Genomic DNA, 20265 nt, shown 5'->3' on the forward strand with positions numbered 1-20265 from the left:
TGGAATTCAGTATTTCACAGGTGTATAGTCAGAAGACACCATTAAATCTGCTAGGTTACCTGGTCTGACCATATATATAATGTAAATTACAGGATTAAACTCACCTGGCCCATTGATGGGTAAGCCTGGCAATTTCTGCCAGGTATTCAGTGTTGATGGGCTTTGCTTGGTAGGCCTGGCTGATTTATTGGTTCAGGGATTGGTTTTGAGGAGGAAGAAGAGGACAGTGTTGTTTCAATTAGGTGTTAATGTTTAGTGCTCAAATTAACATGGAACTGAATTTCACAGTATTTCTTAATAATTTCCCACATGTTCTGTAGTGATTAGTAGATCCAACTCATTTTTTCCTCTCTGTCCTTCAAAAAAGAAAGATCCAGGGAACCATAGACCAGTCAGTCTCACCTCTGTGCCCTGCAAGATCATGGAGCAGATCCTCCTGAAGGCTCTGCTAAGGCACATGGCAAACAAAGGGGTGAATGCTGACAGCCAACACAGCTTCACCAAGGGCAAAGCCTGCCTGACTAATTTGGTGACCTTCTACAATGGGGTCACAGCATCATTGGACAAAGGAAGAGCAACCAATGTCATCTTCCTGGACCTGTGCAAAGCCTTCAACACTGTCCTGCACAACTTCCCAGTATTAAAACTGGAACAGTATGGATTCAATGGATGGATCACTCTTTGGGCAAGGAACTGGTTGGATGGTTGCACTCAAAGAGTGGTGATGAATGGCTCGATGTCCAGATGGAGACCCATGATGAGTGGTCCTCTACAAGGGCTGGTACTTGGACCGGTGCTATTTAACATCTTTGTCAGTGACATGGACAGTGGCATTGAGTGCAGCCTCAGCAAGTTTGCCAACAGTTTCAAAGTGTGTGGTGAGGTCGACAGGCTAGAGAGAAGGGTGGCCATCCAGAGGGATCTTGACAGGCTTGAGAAGTGGGTTTGTGCAAACTGCATGAAGTTCAATGAGGCCAAGTGCAAGGTCCTGCACTGGGATTGGGGCAATCCCAAGCACAAATAAAGGTTTTGTGGACAGCAGATCATAAATAGTCTGGAGGTGAAGGACTTGGGAGTGATGATGGACAAGAAACACATCATGAGCTGGCAATGTGTGCTTGCAGGCCAGAAGGCCAGCTGTGTCCTGGGGTGCATCAAAAAAAGCATAGGAAGCAGGTCAAGGGAGGTGATTCTCCTTCTTTATTTGGCTTTCGTGAGACCCCACCTGGAGTGCTGTGTCCAGTTCTGGAGCTCCCAGCACAAGAAGGACATGGGGCTGTTGGAGCAAGTCCAGAGGAGGGCCACAAAGATGATCCAAGGGCTGGAGCACCTGTCCTATAAGGTCAGGCTGAGAGATTTGGGATTGTTCAGCCTGGAGAAGGCTCCAGGGTGACTTTATAGCAGTCTTCCAGTGCCTGCAGGGGGCCTAAAGGAAAGCTGGGGAGGGACTTTTTACAAGGGTGTGTAGTGGAGAGGACAAGGGGTAATGGATCAGGACTGGAAGAAGGGCATTTGGGTTAGACATTAGGAGGAAATTCTTAAGTGTGAGGGTGGCAAGGCACTGGCACAGGCTGCCCAGGAAAGCTGTGGAAGCCCCATCCCTGGAAGTGTTCAGGGCCAGGTTGGATGGGCGTTTGAGCAACCTGATCTAGTGGGAGGTGTCATAACCACCCTTTAAGTACTGGAGCATGTTGATGAATTCTCCCCTAAGCCATCTTTCCTCCATGCTGAACAAACCCAGTTGTCTCAGCCTTTCGATCATCTTTATGGCCCTTCTTTGGACCTCTCCAGCCTCTCTGAATCTTTTTTGAATAGTGGGAACCAAAACAGCACACCATTCCAGGTGTGGCCTAACAAGCACTGAGTCATTTAATAATGTTGGTTTATTTCTACAGTTTATTTAATATTATTTTTTAATTGAAAAATAATCACAATAGCATTTACATTGATTAAAATACCAAACCAAACCATTTGTTTGTTCAGTACAGTACCTTGTACTGAAACAGTTGCCATAGATATGAAAAGTGCAACCAGCATTAAAATGGTATTCTTTTGAATACTTTTATTTGAATGTTCAGGTTCCCTGCTGGCACAGATTGCCATAACCTCTATAAATGTCACCTGAACTGCTTAACTTTACAATGGCTGAAAACATGGGCTGTGTTACTGTCTGTAGCTTCATTGAAGGTTTCAATTGGAGAGATTCTCATGTTGATGCTGCTTCTTTCTGTTTTCCCCAGTGTCATAAAAACTAAAGATTTCTGCAGGAAAAACTCTTCTTTTTTCATGTTTTTCTATCTGCTTTGTAATGGCATGTCCTTGCTTCTATAACTTCTCATTCCAAAGATGACAGGGGCATCTGTTTCCAATGGGATGTTCCCATTCAAATGAGGATACATTTAAATACCTTTGAATACTCTAACTTCAGTGTTGCATTCTGGTGTTATACAGCTCAGGGCATCATCACATGGTCCTGACTCAGTCATTACACATCTGAATTCCCAGTACATTAACAGGAATTTCACAAAGAAGAGGTCTATTTCTAGGAGAACACTAGGAGATCCTTGAAAGACACTAGAAGTGTTTGGATTACTGGGAATTAATAGTGCTCATGATCATGTAGCATGTATCCAGCATCTCCCTTTAACACTAGACAAAATTTACATTATGTAATGCCCCCTAAAATGCTAATCCTGTTAATTTAATTCAGTCCCAGACTGACATACAGCTGTATAGTTCCATATATACAGTATACATTTGGTGGCAGGTAGCCAGTTCTTGCTCACAGAACCTTGATGTCCTCTAATAAATCTGAATGCCCATATTACTATTTCCATGTACTGCAAGCTGCTCTGCAGCCTATGACGTGGAACTCAATGGTAATTAACACCAAAATAGGGAGTTAGTGTGCAGGACACGGACAATTCTTTTGCTCCAGATGCTGTATTCAAACTGCAGTGGTCCATTGAAAAAGTAGAGATAACCTAAGGAAAGGAAAAATAAAATTAATTAACTTGGAGAAAACTGTGTTGTCACATCAAAATTATCCTTCAAATACAAATTATCTTGTTCGTTTGAATTTTTAAATAACTCTTTAAAAATGCAATGATTCTATGATTCTATGCTGAGCTACATTTTCAAAGATTCTCATTCTATTTGCCAGACCTAGATTGGTGTTTTGAAATAACTGATATTTTAATTTAGTGTCAAGCTCTGCATTTTAATACTATACAGCACTTGTTTACGAAAATGTAGAATTTGTCTGTTAATGTTTAAGACTCTGACTTTAAATCACTCCTTGAAGACTTGCATAGGAATGGGCTCCATTTCAAGGAAAGGACACATTATAATACTTCTATATTAAGCGTGTCACTTTAGATTCCCTAAGCAGGGAGGCAGGCCTTTTTGGCTCCTCAAATATATATACACAATTTATAAGAACACCTGGGCCTGAAGGCAATTTGTATCAGAAATCTGATTCAGCCAACAACAGAAGTGTTGATGTGAAAAAATCAAGTTTATAAATTATAGAATTTCCCACAGGACATTCATCACAAGTTTCAATGACAACTAATTGCAATAATGTTTCACTATCAGATTATGTACCATTTCTTTCATAGACTGCATCCACTCTATCACCAATTCCTGCAAATTCTTCCTCTATCAGCCTAGGGTAGCCTGCTTCCATGACCTCTGCCTCTTCATCATAACTGTATTCAAGACAAAAAAAAAGATCAATTCAGAGGATGTAAACAGTCTGGGAGTTTGGTGTGTAACCCTTCTGTGCTTTGAAGTTACCCATGCCAGAAGTAGCCAGGTACCTTGTGTCTAGAGCAATAACAAAACTCAGGGCAATAACCAGGGCATCCTTCCCCCAGAAGTACAAGCTCAATAAACACAAAACTAATAAAGCTACATTTCAGAGCTGATCTGCAAAGTACGTGTTATCTGGAAATGATTGTACTTGGATGTGTTGGCACTACAGTCCTGTCCTGAGGCTGCTGGGCACAGAGACACTGGGAATGGATGGTAATGTCTTAATTCTATGTCAGACCGGGCTGTAAGCCTCACTCATGGACAGCAAAAAAAAGTTATCCTAGGGTGAGCTATATTTTTTACCCTCACAACACTGAGACCATTTTGTGTCACACAAGCAACTCAAGGAAGCCTGATGGGAATTTTGTCTAGAAGTCATGAACACATTACAAAATCTCCTAGATTGGAGCACTTAATTCTCATTTCCTTTCTTTCACTCTTTCAGCTTTTAAAGGTTGTGCCCACATGTTTATGAAGGATTGCATATATCTTGATGACATATTCTACACAGCTATAGCACCAATGAAAACCACAGACTGAAAATGTAGGCCATGATCAAGCACCTGCTTTGAAACAACTTGTTGATCTTTTGATATTTCTGTACAGGTTAGGACTAGGGACACTAAAAAGAAGAACCATTCTGTCTCTAGCTTACCTCCAATACTTATTTCCAGTAAAAAAGAGAGTCTTGCCCGTTTCTTTAATATGGACTGCTGCCTCTATTCTTTTCATTTCTTTTGGGAACCCCATTTCATATATCTTTTTAGGAAAGTCTTCAACTATGTCATAGCCATTCAAAGCCCAGACTTTCTTTCCTGAAAATAAGAACAAAGCATGTGTAAGTCTTTTGTAGAGGTTCAGCTTTGAGAGCAGAATAAAATGAGGAGGACAGGATTTTTATTTTCGTATAACTAATAGATTTTTAGGTCACATACTCAGAAGATATTAAATGTTTATGCTAACTATGAACCTAGGTTTCTGGACTTAATTCTACATCTCTGAAGTAACTGGAAATTGTATAGAATTGCATGGAGTGAAAAAAAGAGTTTGTTTTTTTGAGCAAGGAAGGTAGATTTGGTTCATCTATTGATCACCAAGCATGAATAAATATGTACATTTTTCTGCCAACAACAAAATTGAAAACTCACCCTTAAACATGAACACAAGATCTTTGACAGGGTTTTCATAAGCTGCATCTATTTTATTTGGAAGCTCTGGCCAGAAGGATTTAAGTAATACCAGTTCTGCCTCAACCATCTGAGGGTGCAGTCGCCAGAAAAACCTAGTTGAGAGAAGAAAATATGTTTCATGTTATGCTACATAACAACAGTATCTTTTATGTACTATACTAAAAATTCGTGAATGAAAAATTATTTTTTTTCACAACCTAGGATTTTTAATACATAAAGCCCCTAGTAGACCTTTCCTTTCTTCATAGCCACCCAGCTGCAGACCATTTTTTTCACCCACACAGTTGTAATCTCAAATAACAACAAATGATTTTTTTTACATTTAGAAAATAAGAAATATTTCTGCCCTATGTAAGGTTTATGAATTTAGTACAACTTCATTCAAACACGTTAGTAGATTTGTGCATGTTGAAGAAAGTCCTGTGGTATGACAAATGTTTACAAATAGTGTCAATCTTCAGCCGTCTCACCTTCACTTCATATGACCTGGAAGTCAAGACTGTAATTGTATTCTAAATATTGCCTAAAAAGATTATTGACAAAATAGTTGATGAGAAGCTCAACATGAGCCACCAGTGTGTGCTGGAGCCCAGAGAGCAACTGCATCCTGGGCTGCATCAGAAGAAGTGTGGCCAGCAGGGCCAGGGAGGCGATTCTGCCCCTCTACTGTGCTCTGGTGAGACCACACCTGGAATACTGTGTACAGTTCTGGTGCCCTCAGCACAAGAAAGATATAGACCTGTTGGAGAGGGTCCAGAGAAGGGTCACCAAGATGATCAAAGGCCTGGAGCACCTCTGCTATGAAGACAGGTGAGAGAATTGGGGCTGTTCAGCCTAGAGAAGGCTCCAGGGAGACCGTATAGTGGCCTTCTGGTACTTGAAAGGGGCTACAGGAAAGCTGGGGAGGGACTTTTCACCAGAGAAGATAGTAATAGGACAAGGGGTAATGGTTTTGAACTGGAAGAGGGGAGATTTAGATTAGGTATTAGGAAGAAATTCTTCATTATCAGGGTGGTGAGGAACTGGAATGGGTTTCCCAGGCAGGCTGTTGATGCCACATCCCTGGATGTGTATAAGGCCAGGTTGGATGAAGTTTTGTGCAGCCTGGTCTAGTGGTAGGGTTCCCTGCTTATGGCAGGGGGGTTGAAACTTGATGATCTTTAAGGTCCCTTCCAACCCTCCAATCCCTTAACGATTCTATGATCCTAAGTTACTTAGAGTTATCTGTATTTATTTGTGTTTTTTTAAATTTATGCTTACTCAAACCTTTATTAAAAAATTGACTTGCTCCAAATTTATCCAGTACCCACCATCCGTGATATGTCAGTCTCTTTACCTGTCCTTGAAGACAAGCATTTCTCCACGAAGTTCTGTTATTGCATCAAGTGATAAATCTGGATCACATTTTTCTGGTGTTTTGGGATGTTTTGGGTTGGGATCTTTGTCTCCAGCACCTGGAATCATACAGTATGGTCTAAGTTTGACAATATTAATTTCCTTTCTGTGGATCATTATATTGAACAGGGCAAGAATAGCTCCCAAACAGTGTGATGTATACAAGCATAATGGACAAACCATTTGTACTGGAGAAATCTGTTCTTTCTCTCTTTCAGCTAAATACATTCACTGACCTGGCAATTCAGCTGTGTTGCAGAAATGTTAAATAGACTTGCTTACTTCACGGCAAGTTTTGAAGGTCCCCTAAAAGTTTTACTCTTTCTATTAAGAAGCATAGATATTCCTGTTTCTCCCTTTAGACTCCGTTTTACCTTCTCTTTTTAGACTGGTCAAAAAGTGAAAAGTACAAGGACTCTGCTCTCCACCACCCACCACCAAAGGAGACAGCACAATGACCAACTGTATTCTGCAGTGGTGTACACATTTAGTTCCTTTTTCCTTTTCCTTTTCCTTTTCTTTTTCCTTTCCCTTTTCCTTTTCCTTTCCCTTTCCCTCTTCCTTTTCCTTTTTCTTTTTCTTTTCTTTTTTTATTTTTCTTTCTTCTTTTTCTTTCTTCTTTTTCTTTCTTCTTTTTATTTCTTCTTTTTCTTTTTCTTTTTCTTTTTCTTTTTCTTTTTCTTTTTCTTTTTCTTTTTCTTTTTCTTTTTCTTTTTCTTTTTCTTTTTCTTTTTCTTTTCCTTTTCCTTTTCCTTTTCCTTTTTCTTTTTCTTTTTCTTTTTCTTTTTCCTTTAAAAAATATTCCCCTCCCCCTTCTGAACTACTAAGTCTAAACACCTTCTGTTCCTGACCTGAAATCTGGTAGTCAAGAATGCAGTTAATTGGTCTTAACTAGTCATGGCTGTTGCCATTGAACAACTGGAGCTCTTTAGTAACTGTGCAGTGCATCTGTAGCAGGTTACAATTACACAGGAAATAATATTATATTATAAATTATGATACTATAATAATAACAACATTAAAATATTAGAACTTTATAGATTATATTTTTATATCATTTTAATATCAATAAAATACATATTTACCATAGAGCTCTTGGATCCCTTGCACATCATCATCAGGAAGCACAAAACCAGTTTTTCCCGTGTACGTGTAAATTGGAAACATCAGAGCTCCAGGGTCCCTAGAGTGTTCAAGTCCCAATGAATGACCAAATTCATGGGCAGCAACAAGAAACAAGTTATACCCTACAAAAAACCACAGTGAAAGTAAATGTTTAGCTCCTTTTGTCACCAAAGTGGACTTGGACTAATCAAGTAACTTTAATATTGCACTTTAACATATGGGAAAATGAAGGAGACAATTGGATTAATGGAAAAATTACATATAACTGCTTGCCTTTTTCAAACTACCATGGATTTTGTTCTAATAAGGGTCTAATCAAGAGTATCTCAAAGCTAGTGCTTAGCCTAAGTCTTGTTTGACAGTGTTGTTCTGTTGTCAGGTTTAGATTTCTTGAAATTTCTTAGCAACCCTGAAAAGCTCTGGGGTGAAGTCTTAGTCAAGTACTTTTTGTCAGGAATGCACCTATGGTTGACAGTCCAATTTTTTTTCAGAATTGTAGCAATCAGTTGTAATGCCAGGAGGGTAAAATAGCACAGTGCTGAAAAAAAAGTAGTGTTTTGTTCTATTTATTCTATATTGTTCTTGATCTTGAATAGGCAAGGGGAATAATTTTCAAATAAGATGTAGCTGATCTGCAGTTGAATTAAATGTGTATTCTATAGGCTTCAGTAAGGTAATTCCCATCCATCTGTGATCACAATTAGCTGCTCTTAAGCTCAGTGAAGCACTAAGATGACAAAATGAGGCATTTTTTTTAATCACTACACTTAGGAGGTGTGTAAATTGACATTTATGGTAGGCATATGGTATAGTTCTAATTGCACATAAAACGCAGCTTATTATGGGTAGACAGTGACTAATGAACAGTGAACAGACAAAACAAACTGTTTACAGTTATCAAACAGGATGAAATTGTCCACCTATTCCCATTTCAAATAATCTCAGGAACTTCTGTTACCTCTAGAATCATCTGACCAAGCTTCATCATCATCAAAGTGGGCATCTCCTCCATAGTCTGGACCAGGGGGGAAAGCATGAGCCAGTAACCCAGAGGGTCCATCAAATGGGTAAAAGTCACCATGTTCTACAAAACAACATTCAAAACAATGAAATAAATGATCCCATTTTATTGGCAGCAATATAATGTAAAAATAATTGCTTCTGTGTTACCTCTAGTGCCAAAGGAGATCATGATATCAGCTACACCGCTTCGTATCCTGGTGAAGTTAAGTGGTGTCACATCAGACCAAACTTTGAATGCTTTCTTGAAAGCTCTGTCTACTTCTGCACGTTTCAGATCTGAAGTGTAATTCACAATTCTGTCAAACAGATTAGTAGCTCCAGTTAAATTGTGTGAACTGAAGAAAATGTGTAATATACTTCCATCTGACTGTACACCTCAATAAAATGTTTTGCTTTTCTCCTCCCTGAAAGCAGAGATTGGCAGCTACATGCAGTATTAAAAAAATTAAGACAAACATTTCTATTTTTATTTAAATTATTCAGAGATATCTGAAACCGTCCAACAGCTTTCTGTAACTGCTTTCATATGCACCACAAGATATGGAAAATGACAGATATATTCTGATTGAGTGAAATCATACCATTAACTTCAAACTGGGTTTATGCCATTTCAAATATCTCATGATCCTCATTTCTTGGAGGAGCAAAACATGATCAAAAGATATTTTTATAGTCTAGAATAAGCCACAGTAAAGTAATATTTATCACCAGGTACTGAACTGATAGAGTTCAGTGATATTACATTCAGAATCTGCAAATGAATCTCAGGTTGCAGTTGGTCAAAAACGCTTGTTGAAGACCTTATGGTATTAACGGAGAAGGAGCTACCATGTGAACTATCACAGTAGCTTTCAGCTTCCTGACATTCTCAGGTGATGCAGTGGGGATTTGTCTGACCAAGCATAGATATCTACATCTGGACTGTGAAGTAAAAGAGGGACAAGGATCAGTCCCTGCTTTCACATCCACATTGCACAGACTGGTTTGCATCTACACTGCTTTGTCTAGGACAAGACCTGTGTGAAGCAGACACTAAAACAGGTCCAAAGTAGAGCTAAGGAGTCACCTAGAGATTAAGGGTTGTGAGGATCAGTGGTGAGGTACATTATTTTAGCCCCTAATCCTTTTCCATTTGGCACTGTGGATGTGCCCAGAGTATTTACATGGAGGCTGGATGAGGAGTCTGGCTTATACCACACCAGCAAAAATAATATTTACTTCCTTGGGCTGTAAGATGGGCCTGGAGTACTGTTCCAAAAGTGGGTCTGCAAGAATTTTAAACTGCAACATGAATTTAGCCAAACTCAGATGCATCCTTGTCCTATCAGTCTCATACACTGAGAAACCTATTGCACAAGGCGCCTGGAAAGAAGGCAATAACAGGAATAACACCCAAAATGCCATGCATTTACCTGTATGTCAAATTAGTTTTTGACCATTTGAGTTTTCTGGGGAAGAAGTTATATTCCCCCACATCTGGAACACCACATCTTGGTTTCTGCATCAGTTCATATGTTTCTTCATCTAATTTGCCTGTCACTTCCAAGCCAAAAAATGCTTGCATTTCTCGAAGTTTAGAGGCCACTGTATTGATGCTCTTCCTCCTTACACCGGCAGGATTTGTACGGAGATCATAGTGAGTCCTGAGATAGTGCTAGGAAGCGGAAAAGAAGTAATAAGCCTAGTTTCAAAACAGTGGTAACTACACAAATTACTATTTTTAAAACATGCAAACAAATTATTTTATACTCTACCTCTGCAAACTGAAGCTCTTTCTCTGTGAATTCATGGCTATCTTCAAGGGGAATAGGGATTGTCAGGCAAAATGACAAACCCAACAAGAAAGAGAAGACAGCTGAAAGCGTTGGTTGCATCATGTTGGATTTGTGAAGTCTGAAGCCCTGATGTTTTAGAGAGCAGTTACCTTTACTTTTATAGTCCCAGCCCAGTGAATCACCACTTAGGGACAAGTTAGAACTTCCTTGGCACTGAAAGTAAACATGCTTAGACGGCTACTTTTTTTCTCCTCCCCGACACTGTGGTTTAGGCATCTGTTGTCCCGCTGAGAGCTCTGAAACTGTATCCTCATATAAACACAGTCCCTGAATATTGACATAGGTTGTGGGAAGGAATGGGCAGAAGCCAACCACACTTTCTGATTATTTTGCAATAACTTACGTTGGCAATAACTGGCAGAAGCTTTGTAATAACTTCCTCTTCTCAGCTAGAAAAATTGCCTTTCTACTATATGATAGACAATACAAATATTAAACAAGCTTCATGGTTTTTCAAATAAATTCTGCAACCTTTCAGTAGTTACACTAGTTCAACAGCAATATTTAGCAGCTGAAAAATATCATATGCACTTCAAATGTTAATAAATGTTGTCTTGGCTGATAAGAAAGAACATTGTGGAGTATACAGTAGGATATTGCATTTCTTGTTTCAGTAAAGAAATATAACTCTAAAGGATTATCACAACTTTTATTCAGAGGTCCTTAAAGTGACTTCTTTTCTATCTTTCAGAATAATTTACTGCTTGAGATACACCTAAAATTCTAAATACCAGGAAATAGTTTTGAATATAACAAGTGATTTTTTACTATTAGCAAAGCAGGTCATGTAAAGTGACTAGTTCATACCATCTGCCTTCGTTAAAAAGCATGAATTCAATATACTTTTTGAGATTAACACAGCCATACATCAACGAGACAGCTACTACTCTGAGGGAGATAATCTAATAGCTACAGGTAGGCCATGACTCTGTGTGTCTAGAAGAACAGAAATATGCGATTTTGACTTAGGAGGTAGATAATAGGATAAATCTGGCATTATGACAGAGATGGTCACCAGGTGGTCAAGAAGGCCAACACCATCCTAGCTTGCATCAGGAATAGCGTGAGCAGCAGGACCAGAGAAGTGATCCTGCCCCTCTACTCAGCCTTAGTGAGGCTGCACTCTAGCACTCAGTGCAATTTTGGGCACCACAGTATAGGAAGGACATTGAGGTGCTGGAGAGGGTGCAGAGAAGGGCAATTAGGCTGATTAGGGATCTGGAGAACCAGCCCTATGAGGAGAGGCTGCGGGAGCTGGGGCTGTTCAGCCTGGAGAAGAGAAGGCTGAGGGGAGACCTCATTGCTCTCTAAAATTACCTGAGAGGAAGTTGTGGTGAGGTGGCTGTTGGCCTCTTCTGCCTAGTGACCAGCGATAGGAAAAGAGGAAATGGGGTCAAGTTGAACCAGGTGAGGTTCAGATTAGATATTAGGAAAAATTTCTTCACAGAAGAGTGGTGAGGCATTGGAACAGGCTGCCCAGGGAGGTGCTACAGGCAGGTGTACCTGGTACAGGAGGTGTACAGGAGGTGTTCAACAAACGGGCAGACTTGCTGTTTTGGAAGATGGTTTAATGTTTAGGGGTCATAGGGTGAATGGTTGGACTTGATGATCTTGAAGGTCTTTTCCAACCTTGATTATTCTATGATTCTGTGGTTCTGTGTGAAAGTTTAAAGATTATTTCTGTCTCCCAAGGATCACTCCAATCTCAGCTGATGCTGAGACATGCCTACAAGTGTGGGTTCTGGGAGAGGTGCTGTTTTATCTGACTCCACCTTCCTTTTTCATGGCGCCTGATCCTGTATGGAAAAATTCAAGCAGCTCACTGGTGGGCAGCGGCACACACACTTCCTGGAGCACAGTCCCCAGCCATGGATGTTGCTTTGTTGACAAAACAGGAAAAGGACAAAAATCAGTGAAGCTGAATGTGTAAAAGCTCTATTTGTTACTCAAACTATATAGCCTTCTGTCTTAGGATGACAAGCAGCAAAAGCAAATAAAGCTGAGAGGAATTATGCAGGTTATTTCTGCCTCACTGCCCTTCTCCATCAGTGTTAAATATGGTCACAACTAGGTAGAAACAACATCTATTCAGACAGTTTTTATATTCGCCTTTACACTGTCCACCACCAGCACTGAGGCTTTTTTACTCAGCAATGGTGGCACACAGACTGTTAATTATCTCACCTCCTTAAGAAGTGCTCTCCCCTGAAGTGCTCCAAGACAAGCATTGAATCCATACTGTCAATGTTCTCACTGCACTGCGCTCCCTGCTAAATCAGACCACCAGAATATGTATTTGTTTCCTTCCAGCATTTCTGTACTGGTACTTGAGCACACTTTATTAATGTTGGGGTATTCAATTATGTGGCAAGAAGAGTGAATTTTCAGTGAATTTTGCATGCTTTGTCTGGGGCTTAGGAGCAGTGGTGCTGTCTTCTCATTGTTTTTGTGGCCATAAAGAATACTTTCTTGAGACTGTGAAGCTGTGTCACTGCTCTGCAGAACAGTACCAGACATATCTCAGAAATCTGTGAGTAAAATAAGTAGTTTAATACTCCACAGCTGACACTCCTGTGAATTTGAAATTATCTGAAACTGTCTTTCTTGTACCTAAGGGAGAACAATTTTACACCACCACTTGTATATCACTCTTTGCCAGACTTAAGTGACTTAAGTGTTTTGTACTGTGTCAGACCCTTATGCCACTACTCCTTCTCAGCTCTGATGTTGGAGTCTTTACTTCTGAAACAGGATATATTAATTTGCTAACCAGCTCTTTCTGCAAAAATGTGATCAGTCCATCATGCTTTATGAGTGTTTTTAGGGTTGCTTTAATAGATACAGTTTAGCTAACTGGTCATTAAATATGAAACCAAGTAATCAGAGACAATATTTCAATTGTATAAATATGGAACAGGAAAAAAAATACTTAGCATAAGCACAAGGGTAAAATTAAAGAACAGTGTTAGCCTATCAAATGATGTTCCAAGGGGGTGTGAAGCCCTGCTCTTCAAACCATTTAAGCTGCAGTAGTCAAAGCAGTAGTAAATAGAATTGCCTTGTGTGAATCATAGAATCCTAGGGGTTGGAAGGGACCTCGAAAGATCATCTAGTCCAAGAGAATGACAAATTAGGCAGGGAAAAAATATTTTCCACTTTCTACTCTCTGTCATTTTTTTTTACACAGATGTTCTGAAGTCCTTTCAAGCTCACAGTGAAAAGTCTCAAAAAGTTTTGTTTTTTTAAAGGGAGAAAAAAAGCCTTGACAGCTGGAAACTAGGTACAGACCTACCAAATTGCTTAATACCTTGACTCTTTAAAGCCTAAAGTAAGTTTTAAAGTTGGCAATGATAAATGACAACTTCAAAGTCTGCCAGTGTTGGGCAATGTAAGATATAAAATCTATGGCTCAGACTCAAGTGATGCCTTTGTGTGTGTCAAAAAACAAATAAATAAAAAGGAGTAGATGTAAATGAAGTTAAAAACCAGTCAGCAATGGTTCATAGAACTTGTGCTGACCCTAGTGAAAACAAGCAAGCACAAAAAGTTTTATTTCAAAAGCACTGAAACCCACAAAACTGCTGAATAGTAAGATTTAAACATGCACTGCAAAATTTCTGCAGTTCTGGCATCTTGTGGGTGTGGGTAAAGTTAGCTGGACTGATGGTAATTTTTACAGGCACAGCAGGGACTGGAACAATCATGCTGGTTTCCTCCCCAAGAAAAAACAGATAAAGAGGGATGGGAGATGTGACCAAGGAGAAATGAAGTGCCTCAAAGCAGCATTTAGGTACAAATTGTTTGAAAACAAGATTCATGCCAACCATATGATTTCAACATGCATTTTGCTACCACAAATAAGCAAAAGGTGTCACATGTTGATTTACACTGTGTCTGGTGCCCAAAATAGCACTATATAGTGAACTACATAGAGGTGAATGCTCTGTGACCCTGAAACAGCAGACACTTCACTTAAGACAAATAAACAAAAGTCAATGGGTCTGTTTATTAATATTTCTTTCTACAAATTGTACTTCAAGTGGAAAGTCTCCAGTACCAAAGGCTACACCATCATATTTAGATCAACTTTGCCTGGGTAGAGGGGTGGCTTTCTGAGGCTGACTGTGCAGCTGGGTAACTGGAGTCCCAGGGTAGTTACAAACACACACTCTGGCTCTGCCCCTCCAGCTGGGACTGTCTATCTGTGGGACCTATCACTAAAAGGCAGTCCAAAACAAAAGCAAATTATTTCCACAAGCAGTTCTTCAGCTGGGATGGCAAGGGATGTGACACCCACCTGACTCCCTTTTATATTAAAAAGCAGCAACCCTGTGCCATTTGCAGGCAAAAAGATGCAACTGGGATGCCCAGAGGTGTTCAACAGGGTCTACTGCCAGAGGCAAGAAACATATAAACATAATACCAAGAGGCAATGGCTCTTGTTTGAATGAGTCCCTGCAGATCCTGTGGACCACTAGGTCATACTGAGTTGAGAGCACCTGGACTGGCTGTTTTCTGTCTGTCTACAGCACAAGGCAATGTGCAGCACAGCACCTGCATGAGGCAGGGCCTGGGAGCTGCCGCCACACTGGGAGCTGGTGATCAGCAGTACATCTCTTCTGTATTCACTGACCCTTTCTTTCTTCAGGCTGCTGTGCTGTGTCTCATAGCTGGGCTCTGCTGACTGCAGCAGAGCTGACTGCAGTGGAGCCCCACCATCTGCTGCACACAGATACTTCAATTTAGGCGACCTTTTCTAGAGATGAACTTCAGGCCTGTTTTCAGCTGATGCCTGAACAACCCCGGAGCCATCATGCTGCAGAGGTCTGTTGTGTTGCTGTGACAGGTGGCAGCTCTGCAGCTGGAAGCCAGGTGGGCACTGTGCACCCTGCCAGGACAGTCTTTCCGCTCACAGCTGGCCTTGGAGGAACAGGGGCTACCACCTCATGCTGACAGCCAAACTGAAAGAGGAAATGCTTCAGAGGTGCAAGAATCCAAGTTTTCTCTGTAGAAACAACTCCTGCACAGGTAGAAATTTCTGAGATTCAGGAAAACTGCCCCAGAGAAGTGAGGGTGGTCCAGTCACCTGCTCCATGCAAGGCAGCAGCTGCAAACTCCCATGGAGGTCAGACCATGCTCTGCTCTTTCTTACCACTCCAAATGCCCTCCAGGACTAGAACTGGCTTCCTGTTTTGGTCTAACCATTCTATAGGAGCTACCCAAAACTTTTTTAGTTTCAGGCTAAAAGTAGGCTAAGTCTCTCTGTTATAACTTGGCAGTTTTGCCTTTTTGACAGCAATTTTTTGCATATGCAGTGGTATGTCACTAGATACTAACATGCTCAGGACCTGGCTCATTTGTTGTGCTTCTTACTGAAATCCTATATCCAGGCTGCACTAACTGAGGAAGGTATTTATAGCAGTCACTGTAATTGAATTTTGACTCTTGAAAGAAACAAATGGAACCTTTAAGAAAACAGATAATATTTTAAAGAATGACTGCAGCCATTATGTTCTGAGATTGTAGGAGTATTTTATTCTTTCATTACAGTATATTTATTACTTTTTAAAATGTGTTACTCAATTGTCAAAGCCAAATACTCACTGACTGAACTCTTTCATATATTCCAAACATGCAGGATTTAACACTTAATGCAAAGTTTATATACTTGAACCTATTTGAAGCTACACAGAATTTTGATTCAGCACAGTGATGCAGCAGTGTACTTAAAACACAATATAAGTACAAATTACATCAAACAGAGTATAGCAATTGCAACATACAGCTGAATCACAAACCAAATGTGATTACCAGTCTCTATTACACATTCACTGTAATGACACTGGGGTATTCACAGTCCCTGGGACGAAATGCATAGGTTGAACCCAGCTCAAGATTCTTAGTCTCTTCAAACTTCTTTGGTTTTTATACTGAGAGTGAGGCTGAGCCATATATACACTGCCCCCACATATACACCTCCCATGCTGCTCTGGCTAACTCAGGAATGTATTTTGCAGTCTTGATTATCTCAGGGATGAACATCTACAGAGCTGGCTGATTCACTCTGCAGATGCAGCCTGTGACGCCATTTGTGTTGAGACAAGTTCAGCTTAGCTTTCTCCGCAACACTCATGGCCAGTCCCTCCACATATTCTTCCCTGAGATACATGAGTACATCACCCTTACCCATCTCCTCAGAGTCTTCTTCCATTTTAAGGGTTAAATGATAATTTACATGAAGTACAAACTATCCAGTTACCTCTATTGCTAGCAAACGTTAGGCAAACAATGAGTTTGTGCCTACCCAACATGATTTTGTTCCAATGGGAAGGAGCTGGTCAACAGCACAAAAAAAGGAAAATGAAATCCCAGGAATCCAGTTTAAAGGTAAAAATCTAACTTGCTAAATTTGTGGGGTTTGAGACATACACCACCATTTCTATTTTTAAAATCCTAATGTTTACATTTGCAAACATTCACAAAAATATATTTAAAGATTACCTCAGTAGCACTGTGAGTCTCTGACACTCATAATTAGTATGTTTTGATGTGTATTTTGTACCAACTCATAAATAAATGTAAAATGTTTTTAAGACATTTAAATTTTAGCTCTTCCAGTGTGGCAAAATATGTTCCCTATCTGTCAATTTACTGGTTTAGCATGTTTAATAACATGCTACAGCAACTTCATTCTCAAAGCTAAAGTCCTCCAATAAATAGATAGCCATTGTTCATAGGAAGACATAGCTCATTGTAGATGTAACAGGAAGTTGCTCAGTATCAGGAAGAAAAGATTATTTGATGATTACTTTATATAGCAATACAAGATTTATTTCTAAAAGTTTGGAAACCCAAAGATTTAAATAAATTGCTTGAGTGAAACTGAAATATTGCATGTTAAATGCCTCAGTGGAGTCTGAACTTCAAATTGTGAATTCTTCACCTTCAGGACAGATGAATGGCCCCTTTAAGAATGTAAAATAAAAAGTAATGTAATGTTCTCTGAAATGTTATGAAAACTGGAGATAGGAGACTAACAGAAACACATATATCCTTCTCCTGCCTCCACAACTTTTCTTCTCTGCTGTATGTTAACACATTTACTGTTAGCAATGAAAACTCATAATTGTTGACTCAGTTTTCTATTGATCACTACTTAAGAGCACTAAATCCTCTACGTCTCTTAAGTAATAACAAATCAGAACAAGAACTATGATTACTGAATCCAGACATTTCAAACCAGTGCTGGCTCTAGTACTTAACCCCATGAAAGCCATTGTCATCCAAGGTATTGTAAGAAGAAATGCAGCAGAGGAAGAGGGCAGGTTAATGATGTGGACTTTAAGGAGTGAAGAGAAAATCTCTCTCCAGCACCAGTGAAAAATATGAGAGTTGTGGCCACTATTCACAAGATAATGTTCTATACTGGATGAGGTATTACCAGACACTTTTCACACACAACAATAACTAAAAATATAATTTAATTGAATTGTATCCCTGATGTCTTTTCTTTTTCCGAATCAATACCTACTGGAATTTCCACCTGGGTGTCTACCCCAGATTTATTCTCAGGATAAAGCCCCCCATATGTGCATACAAATAGTTCAGAACAACATCACTTAAATGAAAAATATTTAATTGATATTCCTCAAAAGTGACAGCATTACAAACCTGAAGGACAGGTGATAGTAATTCATTGAAATGCATGGAAAAAGACTTTAAGTGAAGATTACTGTAATTTTTTTATTTGTAAGGAGACTAGAAGTAAAACCATACATTTAAAAAACATTTAGGAAAGGAAGTATGATTGTTTTAAAGCTCTGGTTTTTGCTTGCCAACCAGGTTAATGTTTGTACAGCTGGGCTTTCTAAAAAGCAGTTTCTCAACTCTTGCAAATGCTCTTGAGAATAAGGGAGGGGAGAGGAAACTAGATGTCTGATACATAAAATTTTATAAGAAGTACTACAAGAAAGGGGTAAACTTAAAATTAAGGTTTGAATTACTGGTTTGATTGCTAACGGAGGATTTAAGAAAATCCTTACCCGATCCCTTGTTTCTCTGACAGCTTGTCTCCCCCTGCTTCCACTATCTGTATACCTTGTTTTAAATTTGACTGTGTCCAGAAGCTCTTTGCTCATCCATACAGGCCTCATTGCTCTCCTGTCTGCCTTCCTTTTCATTGAGAATCCAGAAGGCAAAAAGAATGTGAACTAACAACAGTATCTAAGTTGACATGATTATAGATTTTTGCTCCGACTGCTTTAGTGGCAACAAAAAACCCCCAACCCTCTAGAAGTGCACACTGTCCTCTAACATCATCAAAATAAGTATTGTTTTACCTTATTGTGCAATTTTATCTGCATTGCTTCATTATCTTTTACAGGAAAAGAATAAATAACAGGAAGAAAAGATCAAATTCCCATTGAAAGCTGACATGACAAAAAACATCATGCAGCTAAACAAACTGTAAGTTAAATTACAGGATATACAATGTACTGAGCACTAGATCAACGTGTGCTTTTTTTCTAAAGCTATGTGACTAACTCATATATTTTTTCAGTCAGAGCAAGAAAAAATAGAAAAAAAAAATTATTTAATCTGAAATTGTTCGTGTTTTTCTTTCTTGTCAGAAGGAAAAAGCGCAAAACATTTCATGTATCTTCAATGAGAGCAGAGGCTTAGAGAAAAGGAACTGAAAACCCATGGGTAGCATTGGCAAGTACAGCCATCAGAACTAGGGAAGTGATCACCCCCTCTGTTTGGCAGTTACGAGACCACATCTGGAGTGATGTGTCCAGGATTGGACTCCTTACTGCACAGGAGAGGTTACCAAGATGGTCAGGGGCTGGAGCACAGGATATTAGAGAGGCTGAGAAAGCTGGGTTTGTTCTTCCTGCAGAAAAGAAGATAAAGGAGAAACCTTATTAATATCTACAACTACCTGACAAGAAAGTGCAGAGAAGGTGGAGACAGAGTTTTCTTGGATGTGCACAGAGAAAGGACAAGAGACAATGAATATAAATTGAAACATGGAAAATTCCAGTTAGATACTAGGAAATTTTCTTTATCATGAGAGAAGTAAAATATCTGAATGGGCTGCCCAGAGAGGTTTTGTATGTTCATCCTTGGATGTATCAAAATTTGAATAGTCAAGTCCCTAAGCAACATGGTCTAATTAAACCTGTTTTGAGCAAGGGATTGCCCATATGACCTCTGAAGGTTCCTTACAACATAAATTTACCTATGTTTCTGCAATTCAGTTGATCATCAGAAGTTCTTCCAGAAGTAATCTAAATATCTTACGATCTGAGCTGATGAGAAACAACTCTGTGCACTGCTCTTGGTTTGCTGATTTTTGTGGATCTATTCTGAATCATGTTTCTTCTGCCCAGTTCAGATTTGTGAACATCTTTAGGTGCACTAAAATTGTATTTTTCAGGGATCAAAATAATTGTCTGATTTTTTTCTTAGCTGAATAATCCTCATATCCTCCTATATATCTATTACCTCACTAAGCAGCTTCTTGAAGGGTATATAGTAAAACCAACAAGTATTGGACCCAACACTAAAAGACCTCAAATCTGGGTCAATGAAAATTCAATGGTATGTATGTAGAGGAGTAAAAGGTGAAATAATAAGTAAATATTAATTTACAGGCTTGTAATATGAATAAACTCATTAAAGACAGTCCCCAACTTGAAAGTTGATGTTCCACTGCATATCCTCAAGTGAAGTTTGTGAATTAGTTCTTCAAGTAATAAATCTGACAAAAGGGTATCCACTGGTAATTGTCTCTTCATATAGCTTCAGTGTAATCACAGAGTGTTGGTATTCCAGCTCCAAATAAATATGAAGCTGACAACCCAAAATACATACATCTT

General features: G+C 39.4%; 1 protein-coding gene across 1 annotated transcript; it reads right to left on the reverse strand.

The window, feature by feature from the left end:
* Positions 1-2691: 2691 nt before the first annotated feature.
* LOC104390274 (collagenase 3-like) lies at positions 2692-10449 on the reverse strand. Its single transcript, XM_009999378.1, has 10 exons — positions 10304-10449; positions 9962-10203; positions 8697-8845; positions 8485-8610; positions 7487-7648; positions 6343-6460; positions 4965-5098; positions 4472-4631; positions 3607-3710; positions 2692-2984 (listed from the first exon to the last, which is right to left on the reverse strand). The coding sequence occupies exons 1-10, from the start codon at positions 10424-10426 to the stop codon at positions 2884-2886; spliced, it is 1419 nt and encodes a 472-aa protein (XP_009997680.1). The 5' UTR covers positions 10427-10449; the 3' UTR covers positions 2692-2883.
* Between the last annotated feature and the right edge of the window lie 9816 nt (positions 10450-20265).

This window comes from Chaetura pelagica, unplaced genomic scaffold (assembly GCF_000747805.2).
Source record: "Chaetura pelagica isolate M959 unplaced genomic scaffold, ChaPel_1.0 scaffold85, whole genome shotgun sequence".
NCBI classification, from domain to species: domain Eukaryota; kingdom Metazoa; phylum Chordata; class Aves; order Apodiformes; family Apodidae; genus Chaetura; species Chaetura pelagica.